The following is a 19214-nucleotide window of genomic DNA, read 5'->3' as shown; positions in this document are numbered from 1 at the left end:
TAAAATCTTCTTATATTGTACTAAAGAAGAAAAAATCAGAATAGCTTATTCCTAAAAGAATGATATGAGGTCACCACCAACCTTGCATGTGGACATGCACACACAACCCATGGCTTTCACTGCTGTGAGACAAAATCCAAATCTTTTTGAGAAGGAGGACTTGAACGACACTGCTGAGTGCTTCAGATGGGCCAAGTGAGAGAGATGAAGGCTTGAAATATGTTCATTGGATTTAGCAGAATGGAAGCTGTTGATGACTTCAGCAAAAGGAGTTGTAGTGGCAAGGGACATGCAAGAGGCAGAATGGGGAAGGCCAATGGTTGACAAGCTGTGAGAGAGCGGACACAGTCCGGGAGAGAGTAGCTATAGTGTGGCCTGGTGCTGGTGGGTGCTTTTACTTGCTAGTTTTGGGAGATGGACCTGTTGAGAATAATTAGAATTCTTAGGACAGTCCATGAAATTAACATAATTAGTTGCCTCTGGGAGAGTCGATGAGAGGAGAAAGAAAACCAAGCTATTAGAAACCAACGTCAGGGAACTGAGGTCTTTGCTTCAGGGCAGATTCCATCTTTCCAGTAAGGATGTTGGCTCCAGCTTTGTGTAGCAACTGGGAGAATCCTGTCTTTTGGCTCTCGGTGACTGGATTCTGCTGTTTTAAAGCTGATTCTGTAACCAAGTAAGAGCTTTCCCTAGGCCTAAAAAATTGTATCTCCAAAATGAAAAGAAAGCTGATGATAATGTAGGCAAATCTAATTCAGTGGAGGGTACAGACCCTAAAACAGTTCGCCATAATGGAGATGCGTAGAAGCATAACCACAAAATCCGAGGATATTTCTGCATGGTCAGGAACAGGAGCATGCACGTTATTCTGGGAGCTTATGTGTTTTGTTTGGGGTTTTAGTTATGTAATTCTTTTCTGATTTTAAAGGAATAGATCCTGACCACAGAAAAGGTAAAAATATTAGGTTGGTGCAAGAGTAATTGCGGTTTTTTGCAATTTTAATTGCAATTACTCTTGCACCAACCTAATAGATATCATTCCTAATCCCACCACTCATAGATGCCCCATTTTTAACATTTTACCATACTGCCTTTAGAAGAGAATAAAATTAAATCATATTTTTTATTGCTGTAGTTGTTTTACTTTATCCTGAGTAACTTCTCATGTAATTACACATTACTTTTTCAGAGACAGGGTCTTGCTCTTTCACCCAGGCTTGAGTAAAGTGGTGTAAATCACAGCTCACTGCAGCCTCAAACTCTTGGGCTCAAGCAATCCTCCTGTCTCAGCCTTCTAAGTACCTAGGACTACAGTTGTGTCACCATGCCACCTTATTTTTTTATCTTGGTAGAGATAGGATCTTGCTATGCTGTCCAGGCAGGTCTTGAACTCCTGGCCTCAAGTGATCTTCCCACCTTGGCTTCCCAAAGTGCTGGGATTGCAGGCATGAACCACTGCACCAGGCCAATAAGTATTCTTTTTAAACAATATTTTAGCCGTTGCTTAATATTTTATTCTTTGAGTGCCTCATAAACCATTTAACTGTGTCACCATATTGAGAAAAGTAGGTTGTCTCCAACTTTTACCACTGTGAGTAATATTGCAATTAATGCCCTTGAAATAAATCTTTTTCTGCACCTGATTATTTCCACATGATGTAGTTACTTTCCAAAAACATTTATATCAGTTTATATTCCCACTATCACTGTGTGAATGTATCCTTTCTTTGACATCCCATTAGCAATGAGTATTTTTATTTTTTCAATCTTTGCCATGTCCATAAGTGAAAACGCCTCCTTTTCTTGGCATTTCCTTGAATATTAGTGATAATGGATATATTTTGACATATTATTGAATATTTATATTTGCATAAACAATTGTTCCTTACCTTGCTGTATGAGGAATACATTCAAACTTAAGAGCTTGCAGTCTGGAAAAATTTTAACTAAACAATTTAGAAGCAAGCACTCATCAGTTGAATAGCTTGTAGGCTGGATATTCATTTAAAAAGTCACCAGACAACATCTGGCCTTCTTTTGTGAGCAAGGGCTGTTAGCACTGAAAGATGTTCTCCTAGCTTTCAGATTTCCTAATGGAAAAACATGATGATAGGAAAGGAACCTGCCTCGGAGAAGAATTCTCTGGACCATGGATCCAAAATGTACCCTGAGGGCCTGTGCAGCACCATCCTCAAAGGAGACACCAGAAGCTAGAAATGAACAGTGAACTCCTGGGCAAGGCAAATCTCTATTTTTCCAAAAACGTTTTAAATTCCCAGACTGTCAAAAGTCTCAACTAATTTCCTGCCAGATGAAAAAAAAAAGAAGAAGAAGCAAACTAAAAATTAAAAATATACCTTTTATGTTGCATCCTCTATGATTTATGAGGTTTTCACTGCTCTGATTGAGTAAAAGACTGAGGTCTCCAGGAGCTACATGGAACTTCTATATCAATAAGTATAGCTCTAAATCTAACTAAATTTTAATATTTTAATAGTATGGTAGTCCTCCCTTATTCTCAATTTTGCTTTCCATGGTTTCAATTACGTATGGTCATCTGAGGTCCAAAAATATAAGATGGAAAATTCCAGAAACAAACAACTCATAAGTTTTAAATTGCATGCTGTTCTGAGTAGCATAATGAAATCTCACACCATCCCACTCTGTCCCACCCAGGACATGAATCATTCCTTTGTCCAAGATATCCACACTCTGTACTACCCCCCGCCCCACCACTTAGTCACTTGGTGGCCATCTCAGTTATCAGATCGACTGTACATTGTATCACATGGCTTGCGTTCAAGTCATCCTTATTTTACTTAATACTGGCCCCAAAGTACAATAGTAGTGATGCTAGAATACTGTTATGGTTATCCTATTTTAATATTAGTTATCGTTGTTAATCTCTTACTGTGCCTAATCTATTAATTAAACTTCATCACAGGTATGTACATATAGGAAAAAACTCAGTATATATAAGATTCAGTACTATATGCAGTTTCAAGCATCTGCTGGGGAGGTCTTGTAATGTAGCCCCTGCAGATAAGGGGGAAATACTATATGATATTGTAGATTTTAAATTTGTGTTTCCCTTAACTTAATGAATATAAAAGGGTTTTTTAAATAGAGATAATTTATATATAATTAGATACAAAATTCCCACCTTCAAGGAGTTTGCAGTCTAGAGGGAAGAGACAGACATGAAAATATCAACAAATAAATGTCAAATCAAGATAAATTACTCAAAACTAAATGAATAAGTAAATAAGTGAATAGATGGATATACAGATGGTAAACAGATATAGATAGATAGATGACTGATAGATACACAGATAGATAGATACATAGATAGATACACAGATAGATACATAGGTAGATAATGAGGAAAAGAGTACAAGAGACCACAGAGAGGCCAGGGCCACTTTTAGCTCAGGTGGTCCGGGAGGACCTCTCTCTGCAGATATGACATGTCAGCTGAGACTGGAAGCATGAAGAGTAGGTCATGCAAAGACTTGGGGCAAGAGATTCCAGATAGAGGAAACAAGTACAAAGGCCCTGAGACAAGAGAGAGCTTGATGTATTTCAAGAACGGAAAGGAAGTCAGTGTGGCTGAAGCAAGAAGGAGGGTGGTAGGAGATGAACTCAGAGATGAAGTAGACATCAGATTATGTAGGGCCCTGGAGGACATTGTAAAGACCTTAGATTTCATTTCATTTGCAATACAAAGCCATTGGAGAGCTTTAAGAAGAGATCCTAGCTCTCAAGTGTTTAACAATCTGCACAAGGCAGTTGACGAATACATGTTGAGTTGAGGGTCCTATAGGAAATCAGAGAAGAGGAGGCTCAAGTGGTTAACACACATTTAATGAGAGATGGGTTATAAGCTGAGTCCCAAAGGAACATGGAAATGTGAATAGCTTCAGAGAAAAAGGTGAGGAAAGCAGAAAGAGGAGCTAAGAAGTGGGAATCATTATAGTCAGTGGGGAGACCTCCCTGTATCACACTGGATGGTCACTCACTTTGTGTCCATCTCGCAGTCCAGCCTGAGAGCTCCTGGAGGACGGGGGCTATCTTTTTCTTCTTTTTGCCTCTACATTTTGCACACACAGTGCAGACATTAACTAGGTGCTCCATATTTATAGAAATTCACTGCAGATGGTGTGTATTGAGAGCAGTAAAGCCAAGAGTAGAGTGAGGCTGGGTGTGTTGGAATCAGGCTTTGTTGAGAATTGAAAATTTGTGGAGCATGTATAATAACCTATACCGACAAAAATAAAGTTATACTTGTCCATCTATTGTTGTATCACATGAAATGGCAGTTCTTGATATTTTGAAGGGTCTAGTTGGAATTATTGGACTTAAACTGCAGACTCTTTTAATAATAGAAATTTCCTTTGGGTGCAATGAAATAAATCTCAAAGAAACAGGTGGCCGGCCCCCACAAGAGCAAAATCTAAAGTACAAGAGAAGCCTGGCTGTGGGTTAAGATACAGAGAACAGAGAAAGCAAAAGTAATTTCAAATGTAAGCTCCAAACCCAGAGGCACAAAGCCAGTCATCCAAATCACAGTTATTGACTTGGGAGGAAGGATCTCAGATGGACAACTCTGTTTAGCATATCCAGAGTGAGTAGCTGCAGGGATGCATCCACTTAAAGACTTTCCTGCACAACCCTGGGGAGGCCAACTTGTTAATACTAATGTGAACAAGTTCATTTAGGAGACTCCTGCTAGAATTGGGCTTTTCCAGATCAAGATAAGGAAATTCCTATTAAAGCCAAATCTCTAGGAAGACTTTCAAGATTATGTCATCTTTCTTCCCTCAGATCCTGCAAGGAAAAAATATGTTTAGAAGGATCATATAGACAACTAGGCAAATGCCTAATTCTCCTCTGGAGATTATCCCAAGCCTGGGATAACATTATATGGAGAAAATATAGGCTGCTGCATTCACCTTCTTAAATATGGAGCAGTATGGAAAGCACTGGCTTGGAGGTCAGGACACCTGCCATCACTTGGGTGCGGCCTCATATAAGCCACTTCAGTGCTCAGGCTCTGAAGCTGCTCCTCTGAAAGCAGCTGAGAGAATGACTCTACCATGAGTATTCTTGACAGACAATAGGTATATGTAGTTCAGGTTAAGTTTTTATTTAATTAGGGACAGAATTTTTCCAAAAGCATATAAATGCTCACCTGAGTGTTTTCAGGAAAAGAGAGATGAGAGAGGTGGCAGTTTGCCATAGAGTACAGAAATATGAAGAGAGACATGTCTAAGATAAGAGTGGTTCTTAGAAGATGGAATAATGCTCCCCAGAGATGTCCATGTTCTAATCTTCAGAATTTGTGACGATGACAAAGGGAGACTCTGCAGATGTGATTAAGTTAAGAATCTTGAGATGAGGAGATTATCCTGGATTAGAGAGTAGATTTGATATAATTACAAGGATCCTTAGAAGAGGGAAGCAGGGGATCAGAGAGGAGAAAAGATACTATGTCGCTGGTTATGAAGAAGGAAAGAACCACAAGTCAAGGAATGCAGGTGACCTCTACATTCTAAAAGCTGGAAAAGGCAAGGAAATAGATTGCCCCCTGGGACTTCCAGAAGGTACACAGTCCTGCAGACTCAGAGCTATAAAATATCAAATCTGTTGTTTTTGGCCACTAAATTTGTAGCCATTTGTTGCATCAGCTAGAGGAACCTAATATAGGAGGGAATTCTGTGAGATAGGTAATAGCATTTCTCTATTTTGCCAGAAAGGCTTCCATTTCCTTCAGTATCTTAGGAGTCCAGTCAGTGTTCTATCTTGGGTGTAAGGACATGCTGAGATGGGCATCCAGCCAGAGTGGGTGCAGATTGTCTTCTGGGGGCTCAGATTACGCATGGCATGAAGGTGCCAGGCTGGATGAGCTCAATACAAATATTATATGATCTCATCATTTCAGAATGGCCTCTACAATCACATTAGGGATGAGGAGACCAGAATTTTTGTGCAAAAAGCCACCTTCTGCATCTCTCATGAGTATACTTTGAGTGTTGCATTAAAAAGTCCTTATCAACATTTTCTAAATGAGAAAATAGAAACCTTAGCAAGCTGTGGCTTACTCAAGTCTCATCATAGCTTGTCCTACAGGACTGGGTCAAAACCTCCAATCTCCTGATTCATGAGTACAGAGTATTCCCACTATACTCATGGAATGATAGAGTGTTCTCGCTTTTCACAGTATTAATTTTGGAAATCTGCATGTATTTAGAAATGACCTATGGGCTCATCATACTTCCCAATAACTTTTGTATGCAGTTAAACCCCAAGCAACTGGAAGGCTTGGGAAATACGTTCTAACTAATTAACTTTTCTGGCTAACCAAATGTGAGCCTCAGAAAAACTATTGTTATATCAGTCTTCCATTCAAAGTTTTTCTAAACTTTACTGGTTCCCTCTTCCTCTTTGGTAAGCAAAGCATTGCAAACAGTTTATGATCTACTTCTGCTAATACCAAGTCCCTTACGGTGTCTTAGCTACATTTGGGGCAAGGTCACATTTTCAATGCCTACCCTTATAGGTCGCTTTGTGGTTTCCAAACTGCATCCTCAAGCATCATCTCATTAAATCCTCACGACAGGTTTACAAGGTAACTATTATTTCTCCTATACTTCAGATAATAAAACTGACACTCAGGGATTTTAAGATACAAACCCAAGGTCACACAGCAGAGTTAAAGTCCAGACCTCAGTGTTCTGACTTCAAACCCAGTATCTCTGTAGACACAGCAAGTATGGTTGATTTCCTGAATGATTCTCAGCCCTGGAATATACCCATGTATCAGTCAGGATCCCAGCAGGAAGCACATGGCACACTCAAGTCTGGTATTTTGAGGAAAGTTAATGAAAAGAACTGTTAATATATATAAAGATAAGGGCAGTGGGTAGAGAAATCATGAGGCAAAATGCAGTTCCAAGGGCTAGAAACATGAGTACCACCCTCTACCTGAAATGACAGCAAGGATAAAGAAAGAGTTATCAGAACCAGAGAGAGATAGGGCTATGTGGAGAGGGCCACCTGGCTGGAGCCACAGCTAACCCACAGTGACCTGGCAAGGTGAAGCTAGGGACAAACACCTGGCCTCCCTCTCTTCCATCCTCCTGATCACCTGCTGGTGCCTCCCATTGACCAATCCAACCAGAGGGCAAGAGAGCCTGTCAGCTCCCCAGGACACAACCAGTGGGCTGCTGGGTGGATCTGGAAGGACAAGCAGAGGACACTTGCACTCTCTGAAGCTGTCTTGTGCCTAAATTCCTGATATTCTGTGGATTACAGTAATTTATTTTATGGCCATAACAGCTACCATTGAACTAAACACACACTAGGAACTCATTAAATACTTTCGCAATGATTAATACAAATTCTTAATCTTTTATGGTGGCATAGAAGGATTAACCGGTTTTTGGTGTTATTTGTCCCTTCTAACAGAGAGGTTTCCCAGTAATAGCTGATTAATGAAGCGTTTTTCATTTCCTGAACTCTGGTTTTGTTCATATTATCATATATACAATGAATAACACATGACACCAAGCAGAGACCTGAGACCCTGACCTGGGAGACCCTGATCCGCAGGAGAAGAGTGGAAGGTGATGTCAGACTGTGGCCACACACGCAAGGATACCTGGCCCCAAGCAAAGACCTGAGGCCCCAGACCTGAGATCCATGGGAAAGGAGAGGAGAAGGTGATGTCAAACTGTGATGCCCGTCCTGATTGGGGCATTGAAGGAGAAACATGGTATCTCAACGCTGAGTAACCGATCTGTGAACAAGCCCCTCCTTGCTTCTCCAAGTAGATGCTCTTGAGAGTGTTTTCACCACAATTTCCAACAAATATATATACAGATAGTATTCGCAACCCTGGAGTGTTGACAAACAGGGGAGCAGAATGGGAAACTATTTGTGTAAGTAGAAATATTGTCCCAGACCAGGTAAAGTCAATTATTTTCATAAGGCTTTTTTTTAAAGAATTATTTCAAGCAAACAGAATTAAACGGGTTACCTTTATTTTGTTCTGCTTGGTGTTGGAAGCAGATGCATTTTTAATTTACCTATTTACAGGCAATCATTATTTATATCTTTAAAGAATTAATTGTGGAAGTACAGAAATGAACACATCAGAGTCTTTAAGTTTCTACCTCAGATGTACGGATACCTGCCCATTTCAGAGAAAACAGCCTCAGAAGAAAAATATAATTGCTTTGCCTAGTGCATAGTAAGGGGTCAGTGATATATAATCAAAACTACGTACATCTTCCTTTGTAAGAAAAGTGTACAGCTTCGCCCTGTGCCATGTGACTCACCTGTCTTCTATGACTCACCCCACTAACTTCGGGCTTGGTCGTATGACTTACTTTAGTTAATGGAAAGTCAATGGAACTGCCAGTTCCCAGCAGAAGCAGTAGAGACATTTTACATTTCCACCAGTTGTGCCATGAAAGAGCAGCATGCATCAGATAGTGATTGCTCCTTCAGCCTGAATCCTGGAAATAAGAAGGCCTGTGGAGTAGACCCCTAGTCCAGATTGGGGAAAAGATCCAAAGTCGATCCACTGTCTGGAGTAGAGCCACAGCAAGAGACAAACATCACCATTGTAATATTCAAATTTGCGGTTGTTTATTACCACAGCAAAAGCTGATTAATATACTCAATAACATTTTAGAAACAAACGAAAAAAAAACAACAAGCTATGAAAAGGAGGCTTAATTGGTGCAACCTTATTTGCATAGCTAAAATATGCAGTCATTGTGGATTCATACTCCCCTTTAAAGACATTCCAAGTAAAACAAAGTTGGTTGTGTCTGAGACTCCACATATAATATAAACAGGCTAGCACATCGTTAAATAATATGGTAGGTGATCAAAAAATATTTGAAATGGGTTTGATCAAACACTTAGCAAAGATACAACTGAAAAAATTAGCAATCTGAAAATCAGGAACCCTGGTTTTAAAGCCAATCGTACATCTGAGTGAATTTGTCACGCACCAACATTGCATGATATAAGAGGCACGTGCTTGTGCACATGTGCACATGCACATACACACACACACACTGGGCCAGATGGATCAAAAACATCTCCTTCACCACTCTGTCATGGTCCAAAACTGTCAACCATGATAAGTTGCAGCCTGTTCAATAAGTACAAATCAGAATGTGGTTGATCTAGAAGCTATAACATGTGAGGCACTGTTGGTCACAGAAGAAATTGAGGATGTTTAGTCTAGGAAAGATAAGACTCTAAGATACATGTTAGTTGCTCTCAAAAACTTGAAGACTTATCCCATAAGCAGATTAACTCTAATCTGTATAGATACAGAGAGCAAAACTGCAGACAACAGAAGAGAGTTACTGGGACACACATCTCAGTTCAGTTTACTAGAGCGTTCTGTCAGAGCTGAGCAGACCCTGAGATTAAGACGCATCTGGCCTGTACCTGGCCACGTAGTATAAAGTCAGAGCGGCTGACATGCAAGCACATCCCCAGTTGCGGTGCAAACATAAAGCCATATCCGGTGAGCTTGGAAGGAGTAGAAGAGCAACAGAAGCAAGGGATCTGCGGAGAGGAGGGATCTTCAGGAGAGGATCCACCATCAAAGCTTACGCTAGCTGAGTGAGCCAGAGTAAGTCACAGGCAGAAAAGTCAGAAGGGGTTATGTTTTCAGGGATAGGGTGGTAACTGAAGGTGAACGTACCATGGTCTAGCCACCCCAAAGGTATGTGTGCATCTTGGGGAAAAAAGTCAAAGGTATAGAAGAATGAGAGGAGGCATAACATCCAAAGGCCTAAGCAAATATGCCAGAGGGTCCCTTTAGATAAAGGAAAACAGGAAAGAGAAAAGCCATTCTTCACAAGTTTGAGAAAGGTAAATAAGAATCCCTTGGAGTGGAAGTACCAGGGTGTACAGTCTGCAGCCAGGAGAAATCTAGGGGAGGTTCAACAGAAAAAAAGCCCTAATTAAGGACTTGGCATCAGGCCAGAGGCCCTCTGAGCACTGTCTAAGGAGATGGAGGTGGTGAGAAGGGTGTCAGCAGTAGGGAACAACAACAACAACAAAAACACCTGGTGTCAGGGGCCACAGCAGGGTGATGCTGGCTAATGCTCCCACAGCATGCACTATATGCCAGGCATGGTACTAAAAGCTCCACACGTATTAGCTCTTCCACTCCTCACCACAACCCTGTGAGCTAGATACCACTGTGATCCCATTTTACAGATGGCAAAACTGATGCATAGTGAGGTTTGCCCAAGGTCCCTTAGATAGTAAAGGCAGACCCAGAATTTGCAGGCAGGGAACCTGGTTCCTGAATTGTGTTCTTAACCCAGAGCCAGGAGCTCAGCCCAGAGGAACAAAAGCAGGGAGGTGGTGAGAGGGTTAGCCAAGACCTAGATACAGGAGTGGGCAGAGACCTCAGGCGGGTCCGCAGATCCCACAGTCACCAGATGGGGCTCAGAAAATAGGCAATGTTTACTGTAACTGCAGCCTCATTTTTCCTGGGGACATCAATTAAAAGAATTTTGTAGCAATCCTAACCGTCCCACCATGTGAAAGGGTTGCTTCTATCAGCCAATGTTTCCTGCTGCCCAGATGTTCCAGAAAAAGCTGGACAACTACTCATCGGGTGTGTCATGAGGGGATTTTTGTAGTCCCTTAGCATATTTGCAAAATCAGGCAGGAATGATTTTTGGCTGTTTACTGTTTTGTTAGCCTTCATTTCCTTCCTCTCCTCACCTCCAAAGGCAGTCTCTAACCTAATTTGATAATCCTACTCATTCAGTGAACTACTAAACTGTAATTATTTGCATCCTGAAACAAACCTGCTTTTACCATCATTATCCTTGGAGCCCACTGAACCCTCAGGCATGCCAGCAAGCAGCACAATGATGACTCTCTTGTCCCAGAGGCCCTGTAAGCCTTCCTTAGTTATAGCTGTGAAGTATTTTGAGAAACCTGAATTAAAGTGCTAGAGAAAGCACAACACACATTTATTGCTCATCTTGGAAAGACAACAGCAATGAGCTTCCAAAACTATCTTTGATTAACATAATCTGGGGGTAATGAATATGGATGTTGCCAATAGTCACCTAGAAGCATGTTTTCTTCTGTATATTTTGTTCTCTCCAGTAAATTTCCTACCAAGAAAGGAAATGGTCCCAACTCCCTGTTTGCATCAATAAAGCAAGCACTCAGGGGAATTACGTAAATAGAATAGGACCGGGGGGCATTCTTGCCACCCTCAACCTTTGCTTTTGGTTGATTCTCCACATTTTCAATACGGTTTCTAATTACCAGGAATACGAAGTGCAAATAGAAGCCATCACCTTCATGACAAAGCTGGCTTGTTTCTCGGTGTCCTTGTGAGAGTTTCTGATGAAGCTGAACAGGACAAGTAGCCCAGGGGATATCTCCAGACAGTGCCGCATCCATAGTCATTGCCTGCTGAGGAGAGCTGTTAAGAGGCCCACAACCTGCCCAGGGAAGGAAACAGGAAGTACCTGTCAGACTAGTGGCCTCCTGTGGAAAACAGCTAGAATAAGCTGTTACTAGAATAAGCTGGGGCATTTAAAGAACCCCTGTATATAGGCCATACTTCAGACAAATTACATTTGAATTTCTGGGGTGGGGCACAGGCACCAGCGTTGCTGAAAGATCCTTGGGCATTTCCATTGTGCACCCAAGATGGAGAGCCACTGCCAAGGGGTCTCAAGACGGGAAACCCATTCACCACCCCTTGAAAAGCGGGCATGAAGCCCACCTGCATTTACCACAGCCACAACCTGCCATGGGGACTGTCTCCTCGATTCCAGCAGCACATGGCTTGCGAGGCTCTCCTGGGGCCGGCTGACAATTTTTCTCCTTCCTGCATACAGTGTCCTATGTGCAGGCACTGCCCTGGCTGCAGAGTCCCACTGGCTTGTACATCTCTGCTTACTTGTCCGCCTCCCCGCTGCGGCAGGTCCACACCCCTCGCCTTTTTACATCCATCCCAGGCTGCCTTAAAGAGTCCTGGGGCCTAAGATTCTGCGACAGCTACAATGAGCTTTTAGAAATGTAAGTCCTCTCATATTGCTCACCTGAATAAAAGCCTCCGAGGGCTTCTCACCGCACTGAATATCAAAATCACAGCCCTTTTATCTTGGCTGACCAGCTCCTTGGCAGTCTGACCTCTGTGCATCTCAAACAAGAGAGCCCTGCGGAGCCCAGGGCCAAGCTCTGGCTCTGGTGACTCTGGGTAAGTGACTGCCCCTCTCCTGGCCTACTTTGCCTCATCTGTAAAGGCAATTATGTTATGAGGATTAAGTTAGTCCACACGACACTCAAATCCTCCTCCTTACCCCATACCAGTCCCACTTAGATCCCAGCAGATGCAACACCTGCTCTACCCTCTTGAACCACAATGTGAGGAGCACTTCCCTGACACCTGGTACAACTGGCCCCTTTGCACCACTCAGGAGCCAATGCCATGTCCACAGAGACCTTCCCACCCCTTAATCACCCCATTTTATTTCCTTTAAGCCTATACTAGTTTAGATATATTTTACTTATTATTGAATATTTATATTTATATAAACAATTGTTCCTTACCTTGCTCTATGAGGAATACATTTGCTAGGGCAACCATAACAAAGTATTGTGTTGGTGCAAAAGTAACTGTGGTTTTTGCAATTTGTGCTTTACTGCAATTACTTTTGTACCAACCTAATACCACGGACCGGGTGGCTTAAGCAATAGGAATGTATTGTCTCACCATTCTGGAGTCTACAAATCCAAGATCAAGGTATCAGCAGTGTTGGCTTCTTAGGGCTATGAGGAAGAATCGCTTCCCTGCCTCTTTTCTCACTTCTGGTGGTTTCACGGCAATCTGAAGCTTCCCTTTGCTTGTAGAGGCATCACCCCCATGTCTGTTCTCCCTGTGTGTGTGACTTTGTATACAAATTTCCCCTTTTTATAAAGACATCAGTCATATGGACTAAGGGCCCATTCTACTTTGGTATGACCTCCCCCAACTAATTACATCTATAATGATATTATTTCCATATAAGGTCACATTCTGAGGTGTGGTGGCTAGGACTCCAACATTCTAATTTAGAGGGCCATGATTCAGCCCATAACACAGTCTTTATCCCTCTCTGAAATTGACTGATTTTATTTGTCAACCTATGTATTGCCTCCTCCCTCCTCACCAAACGTCAGCACCATGACAGCAGGACCTTGAATGTCTCATTTACCACAGCAACTGCTACATAAGGCTGGGCTGACACAGAGAAGATGCTTTGTATAGTTTCCTGAATAGATGAATTAAAACTAAAGCAGCAGGCCAATTTTCTGAATAAAAACACTGAAGCCACAATAGTGAAGCTACTATTCAGTTATTTAAAATGATGTTTCTGTAACTATTGATGTGGGAAAACATCCTAACATATTGTTGAGCAAAACAAGAAAGTTTCAAATCAGAATAAACGATATAATAACATATATAAAACACACACACACATATATAGGTCCATTCAAACAGTTGTGTAGTTACATAGAAAAGGGTCTGAAAGAATATAAATCAGGTTGTAGCTAGCTGGGTGGTATTTTATTTACTTATGTGGTTTTTTGTTGTTTATATTGTCTGACTTTTCTGCAATAGATATGCGATGTTTGTGTAAAAAGAGAAATAATTAAAACCGAGCTTTTCAGGGAAAAACAAAAACAAACCCTCTCACTTCCAGTGTGATGTGGGCATCCACTATCCCTTGTCCCAGGCTGCAAGCTCCATGAGAGCAGGGACCATGTCTTTGCACCTACAAGCCTCACGCCATGCTTGGCACATAACAGGTGTTCCTTATATGCTGGCTGAGTGGAAATAAATAGATACATGGATTCATGTCCCCACAAGACCTTAACCAAAGCAGTTGTTCTAGCAGCCTTCCTGGTAAACATATGGTATATTTTCTTACCAATGCAAAAATCTTTAGAAGAAGAAAGAGGAGAGGAGGAAGGGGAGGTGGAAGGGAGGAATGCAGACACTCTAGCCTGTTAAATATCTCTGGTGTGTTATCCAACTATAGTGATATCTAAGGTGTTGTCAAGAATAAAAACACAGCACGAAGCAACACTGTCAAAGCTAGGAAAAAATTAAACCAGAAGGGCTGTCACCCAAACCTGTGAACCAAACAGCCACATTTCACTGGATTCTTCTAATTAGTGTTTGAAAAGCCTTTAGAAGCAGACAAGTGCTACATTAAGTGCTTAGTATTCATTAATACTTTGAGTAGATGAGGTAGGCAGGTACTTACTGATTATGTAAATGTCCTGAGCTTGTCAGTACAGTATTTGGAATCAATGTCTGGCTATATTTCAAAATTTCTATACATTTATGAGTTTTATAAATTTTATACAGTTTTTATAAATTTCCTCCAGCTTCTGGCTTCCAAAGAAAGTAGCTTCATATATTTGCAGTTTATAATTTACTAAACTTTAGAAATTACCTAACACTGTAGTTCTCAACTCTATCAGATCCAACACCTCTTTTTATAATAAACACTTGGTCATACCTCCTTTTAGTATCCTGAAGTGAAATTATAGATAATCTACCTATATACAACATATTTCAGTGTGCAAATACCCAGGCATACCCAAATGACTGTGTCAGATGCTTGTAATATGTGAAAAATCACCGCAAACGTGCCAGTTCCAGATGGCAGGCTATTCCAGAGTGCGGCGTGAGAAATGCAATACCATGGGTGGCATTCCCACAGGGGCCTTGGTTTTCTGAAAGGGCAAACAACTCCTCTTAAGTTCCAAACTAAATACATTATAATCTTCCTTTGATTTATTCTATAGTTATATTACCGGAAAATTCAATTTACTTGTGTATTAAGGCTATCCAAAATATCCTATGAGTTTATATGTAAAAGAGAGTGAGGTTCCAGGCTCAGATTATCATAACCAGGATTTTAATCTACAGGAATGTCAAGCAAAATATCTGAAAGTTGTGTGATAATGCCCTACACATTTCACATCTCAGGGTCCCCCCAGATGCCAGGAGTACTCCCCACCATTCCAATGTTTGAGAGTTTAAAACAAAATCCCCAAAACATTTTTTATTTCATTTGGGATCCAAGTGCCAAAATAACCCATGGGGTGGCATGGCCCCTCTTGAGCCTCATGGATCAATATTACATCCTTATGTTAAAAAATGTAGATATCGTGTCCCCTCAAAATATGCCCAAGAATCACAGACCAAGTGTTGGCAGAGTCAAGTAAGAGGTAGAGGTGAGATGGACGAGCACTTTCCATACGCCAGGCATTTTCTTAAGCTCCTTATGGATGTCACTCATCTAATCTTCACATCAACACTAAGAGAGAGACTGTATTGTCCCATTGGACAGTTGAGACCTAAACACAGACGTGGCTTACCCAAGACCACAGAGCAGGAAGTAGCAGAGCCCTAACTCAGACCATCCTCATCAGGATGACTGTGCAGCACAGTGCACGTGCCGACAGTCCTTTAGGACTGTAGAGAAGAGCAAGGAGAGTGGAACCATGGAACCCTTTCATGTTATGAGCACACAGATAGACCAGTTCTACCAGTTCAGGACATTAACCTCCAACCATCCCTCCAAGTCAGGGTTTGTTTCTCACTCAGTCTCATCTTCTGCTTTCTTGTGTTTTTCCTGCAGACATTCATGCCCAGGAGAAGGCTGCACTGGGTCCCTCTGGACCTTTCCTAAAAGGGAGATCCCTGTTCACTAGATGAGTTCCAGAACCATCCACTAAGGCTTTGTAGCCCCCTTCCATCAGCTGGCCTTCACTGCATCCCCTATCGCTCAAGATGAGTGGCTTCCTCGCCTCGCTGGACCCCCGGCGGGTGCAGTGGGGGGCTGCCTGGTATGCAATGCACTCCAGGATCCTACGCACCAAACCAGTGGAGTCCATGCTAGAGGGAACTGGGGCCACCACGGCACATGGAACTAAGCTAGCCCAGGTGCTCACCACAGTGGACCTCATCTCTCTTGGCGTTGGCAGCTGTGTGGGCACTGGCATGTATGTGGTCTCTGGCCTGGTGGCCAAGGAAATGGCAGGACCTGGTGTCATCGTGTCCTTCATCATTGCAGCCGTCGCATCCATATTATCAGGTAAGTGTCTCCATGCAAGGAAGTACTGTGGAAAATGTGCTTACCAGCCTGGTCACTGCTCATCCCCCTTCTCCAGAGTATTTAGTGGTGAGATGTATGAAGTGGTAGAAAAGTGGATCATAATGCTCTTTTTTGCCTTGACTTCCAGAGAGGTTAGGGCCAGTTTTTGACTTAATTATAGTAGCTTCCTTTTTTTTTTTTTTTTTTTTTTTTTTTTTTTTTGAGATGGAGTCTTGCTCTGTTGCCCAGGCTGGAGTGCAGTGGCGTGATCTCAGCTCACTGCAACCTCCGCCTCTGCCTCCTGGGTTCAAGCAATTCTCCTGTTTCAGCCTTCTGAGTAGCTGGGATTATAGGCGCCGGCCACCATGCCCAGCTAATTTTTGTATTTTTAGTAGAGACGGGGTTTCACCATTTTGGCCAGACTGGTCTCAAACTCCTAACTTCAACTAATCCACTTGCCTCGGCCTCCCAAAGTGCTGGAATTACAGGCATGAACCACCGTGCCTGGCCTTCTTTTTTGTTGTTGTTTTTTGTTTTTTGCTTTCTGGGTTTTTTTAAAAACAAAAACAAAAACAAAAAAAACACAGAGTTTTGCTCTGACGCCCAGACTGGAGTGTGATCTCAGCTCACTACAACCTCCACCTCCCAGGTTCAAGCAATTCTTCTGCTTCAGCCTCCTGAGTAGCTGGGATTAAAGGTGCATGCCACCACGCCTGGCTAATTTTTGTACTTGTAGTAGAGACAGGGTTTCACCATGTTGGCCAGGCTGGTCTCGTAACCCTGACCCCGCACTTTGGGAGGCTGAGGTGATCTGCCCGCCTCAGCCTCCCAAAGTGCTCGGATTACAAGCGTTAGCCTCTGCTCCCTGCCTATTTTTTCAATACAGAGAGTTATTCTGCTTCTCATATATCTCCCAGCTTCTCATTCCCTGTTATGTTCTAATGGCTCTGTTTTTATTTTAACTCTCCTTTACACCGGAAGATAGGTCAATCCTCTTGAGGGAGAGGGGAAGGATACAGCTAAGATATAAATAATAAAGATAGGCAGAGCAGCAAAATGACAGGTCAATAAATCTGATATGATTGGGATTTGATAAACCTCAAACTGGCATCGAGCCCCCAAGGAGAAGGAAGCCAGGCCAGGAGATTTAAAGCTCTTGTGAGAATCACGGTGCGCCATCTACCACAAACACCTCCACAGATTTATATTGCACAGTGACAGGTCCACTAGCAGCTCCTTGTCTCCCCTTGAGAAAGAATCATAAAACTCATTTTTTAAAATAAGGTGCCAGGACTTACACGCCTATACTTTGTAGAAATGGCTCTCCTACTGCCTTTTCCTTTTCCTTCCTCTTCTCTTGAGTAGCGATCTACAATATCTTCCCAGAATTGCTGGAGTAGGCCAATGGACAACTTGAGAAAGGAAAACCTCCTGCTTCTTGATGATTGCATTGCAAAAGCATGAGGCTTTTCTGGGTTTTAGGGTGGCAGATCATGTGGGCCAACCCATGTACTGACAGTGAATGTCTTGGTCTCTTCAAATATTTCAGGAGAAGTAGGAATTCTAACTTATATTGGGAATTCTGTGTACCAATGAGTGCCATCATAAGAAAAGCACTACATTAATGTCATACATGTAGAATAGTCTTCACATAAAACACAGACTACAAACATGAAACCAGAAAGTGTGCTGGTTTGTATTTAACGTCTCTTTAATTTGATAAGGAAAATAAGCTGAATTTATTAACCTCCTGTCTTCTCTTTCCTGTTGGTTTTACCATTTATCCCCTTCTCTCCTGAAGTCATCCTCTCACAAGCGTGAATATCCTAATAGTTGAGGTTTCTTCAGAATTGAGGGGTTTTCTCTCCTATCGATGAAAGTAAATTATTCACATGGATGAATTTTGGAAATACTTGCAATTCTATTACTGTGAAAGCAATTACCTCCAAACTTTTTTGACAGAGAAATTTACTCACCATGAGTTTCTAGATCCAAACGTGTTATCATGTGGAACAGAATGTTGATAGTAGGACAAAAGGCAGCCATATACTCAGAGGTTTCCATGGAAGGCACAGGGCCGATGCATCAGATTAATGAAGACTACACAGTTTTCAATAGATCTCATCCTATTTTGACCCAGTCTCCCAGACCACAGTGATTTTTGTGAATGAATTACCTGTGTCTTATTCTTCACAGGATATATTACATCTGTAAATCAGAGCCTGCCCCTTACCCCATCACAGTGCTTATGGGCAGTATATAATCTAGACTTTTCCACTGCTCACATGGAGAGCCTGAGATTGGCCCAGCCTGTGTTATGCTGGAGCCAGCTCACACCAGCTGCCAAGAGTACTGATTGTGCATATACCTCTTTCCAACTTTACATTCAATGATGTCATGTTGTTAACTTGGAATCAGCTATGAAGGGACTATGTGTTTGTTGTTGTTACCATAGTTCAGAGAGTCAGTTGTTAAACCTTTACCAGCACATCACAAGCCTACCTCCATTAAAGACCCTGGTCCTGCCCAGTAACTGAGGCCTTCACCACAGCACCAAACACAAGAAGAAAAAACCCTACCTCTCCCTAAAACAGGATTCCCCCTCTCCGCCTATTGCCCCATCCATAGCACTTCTCTGTACTGTATGACTGACTTATCTAGCCACTGAGGCCATTTGGAATCCTCCCAGAGCCCCTAGCCAGGCCAGGACCAAAACATTATAACTTACGCCAATGTTAGCATATTTATAGCAGGTTTCTTCAAGCAAGCCTCTCACTCTTGTGATTGTTGGTCACTAAACTAAAGGAAGTGCGGCTCCAAGTGTCTTCTTTCCACTTTCACATCATCATCACATATTGCCTCACCTTTGGCAAAACTTCCCACTGCTTCTCCATACCACAGTAATCAAACTCCCCTATGTCTTCATCCTTTTTAATACATGGTCCTTTTCTCCTGGTCTTAATTAAAACCTGGCTCACCTGAGGGTGAGTCCAGTCTCCACAATTGTGCATTTATCTCCAGCAATAATCACTGCTTAGTTGCAAGAATGAA

The 19214-nt window shown here is 42.1% G+C and overlaps 1 protein-coding gene across 1 annotated transcript in view; it reads left to right on the top strand.

Annotated features, from left to right (window-relative positions):
• Positions 1–19214, top strand: part of SLC7A14 (solute carrier family 7 member 14) — a 116092-nt gene that overhangs the window by 40598 nt on the left and 56280 nt on the right. Inside the window, 1 exon segment of the mRNA NM_001257912.1 lies at positions 15708–16163. Within this exon segment, the coding sequence (NP_001244841.1) occupies positions 15860–16163 (304 nt within the window). The 5' untranslated portion in view covers positions 15708–15859.

This window comes from Macaca mulatta, chromosome 2 (assembly GCF_049350105.2).
Source record: "Macaca mulatta isolate MMU2019108-1 chromosome 2, T2T-MMU8v2.0, whole genome shotgun sequence".
In the NCBI taxonomy this organism is placed as follows: domain Eukaryota; kingdom Metazoa; phylum Chordata; class Mammalia; order Primates; family Cercopithecidae; genus Macaca; species Macaca mulatta.
Note: the sequence above shows the minus strand (reverse complement) of the source record. Positions and strands in the feature narration are given on the sequence as shown.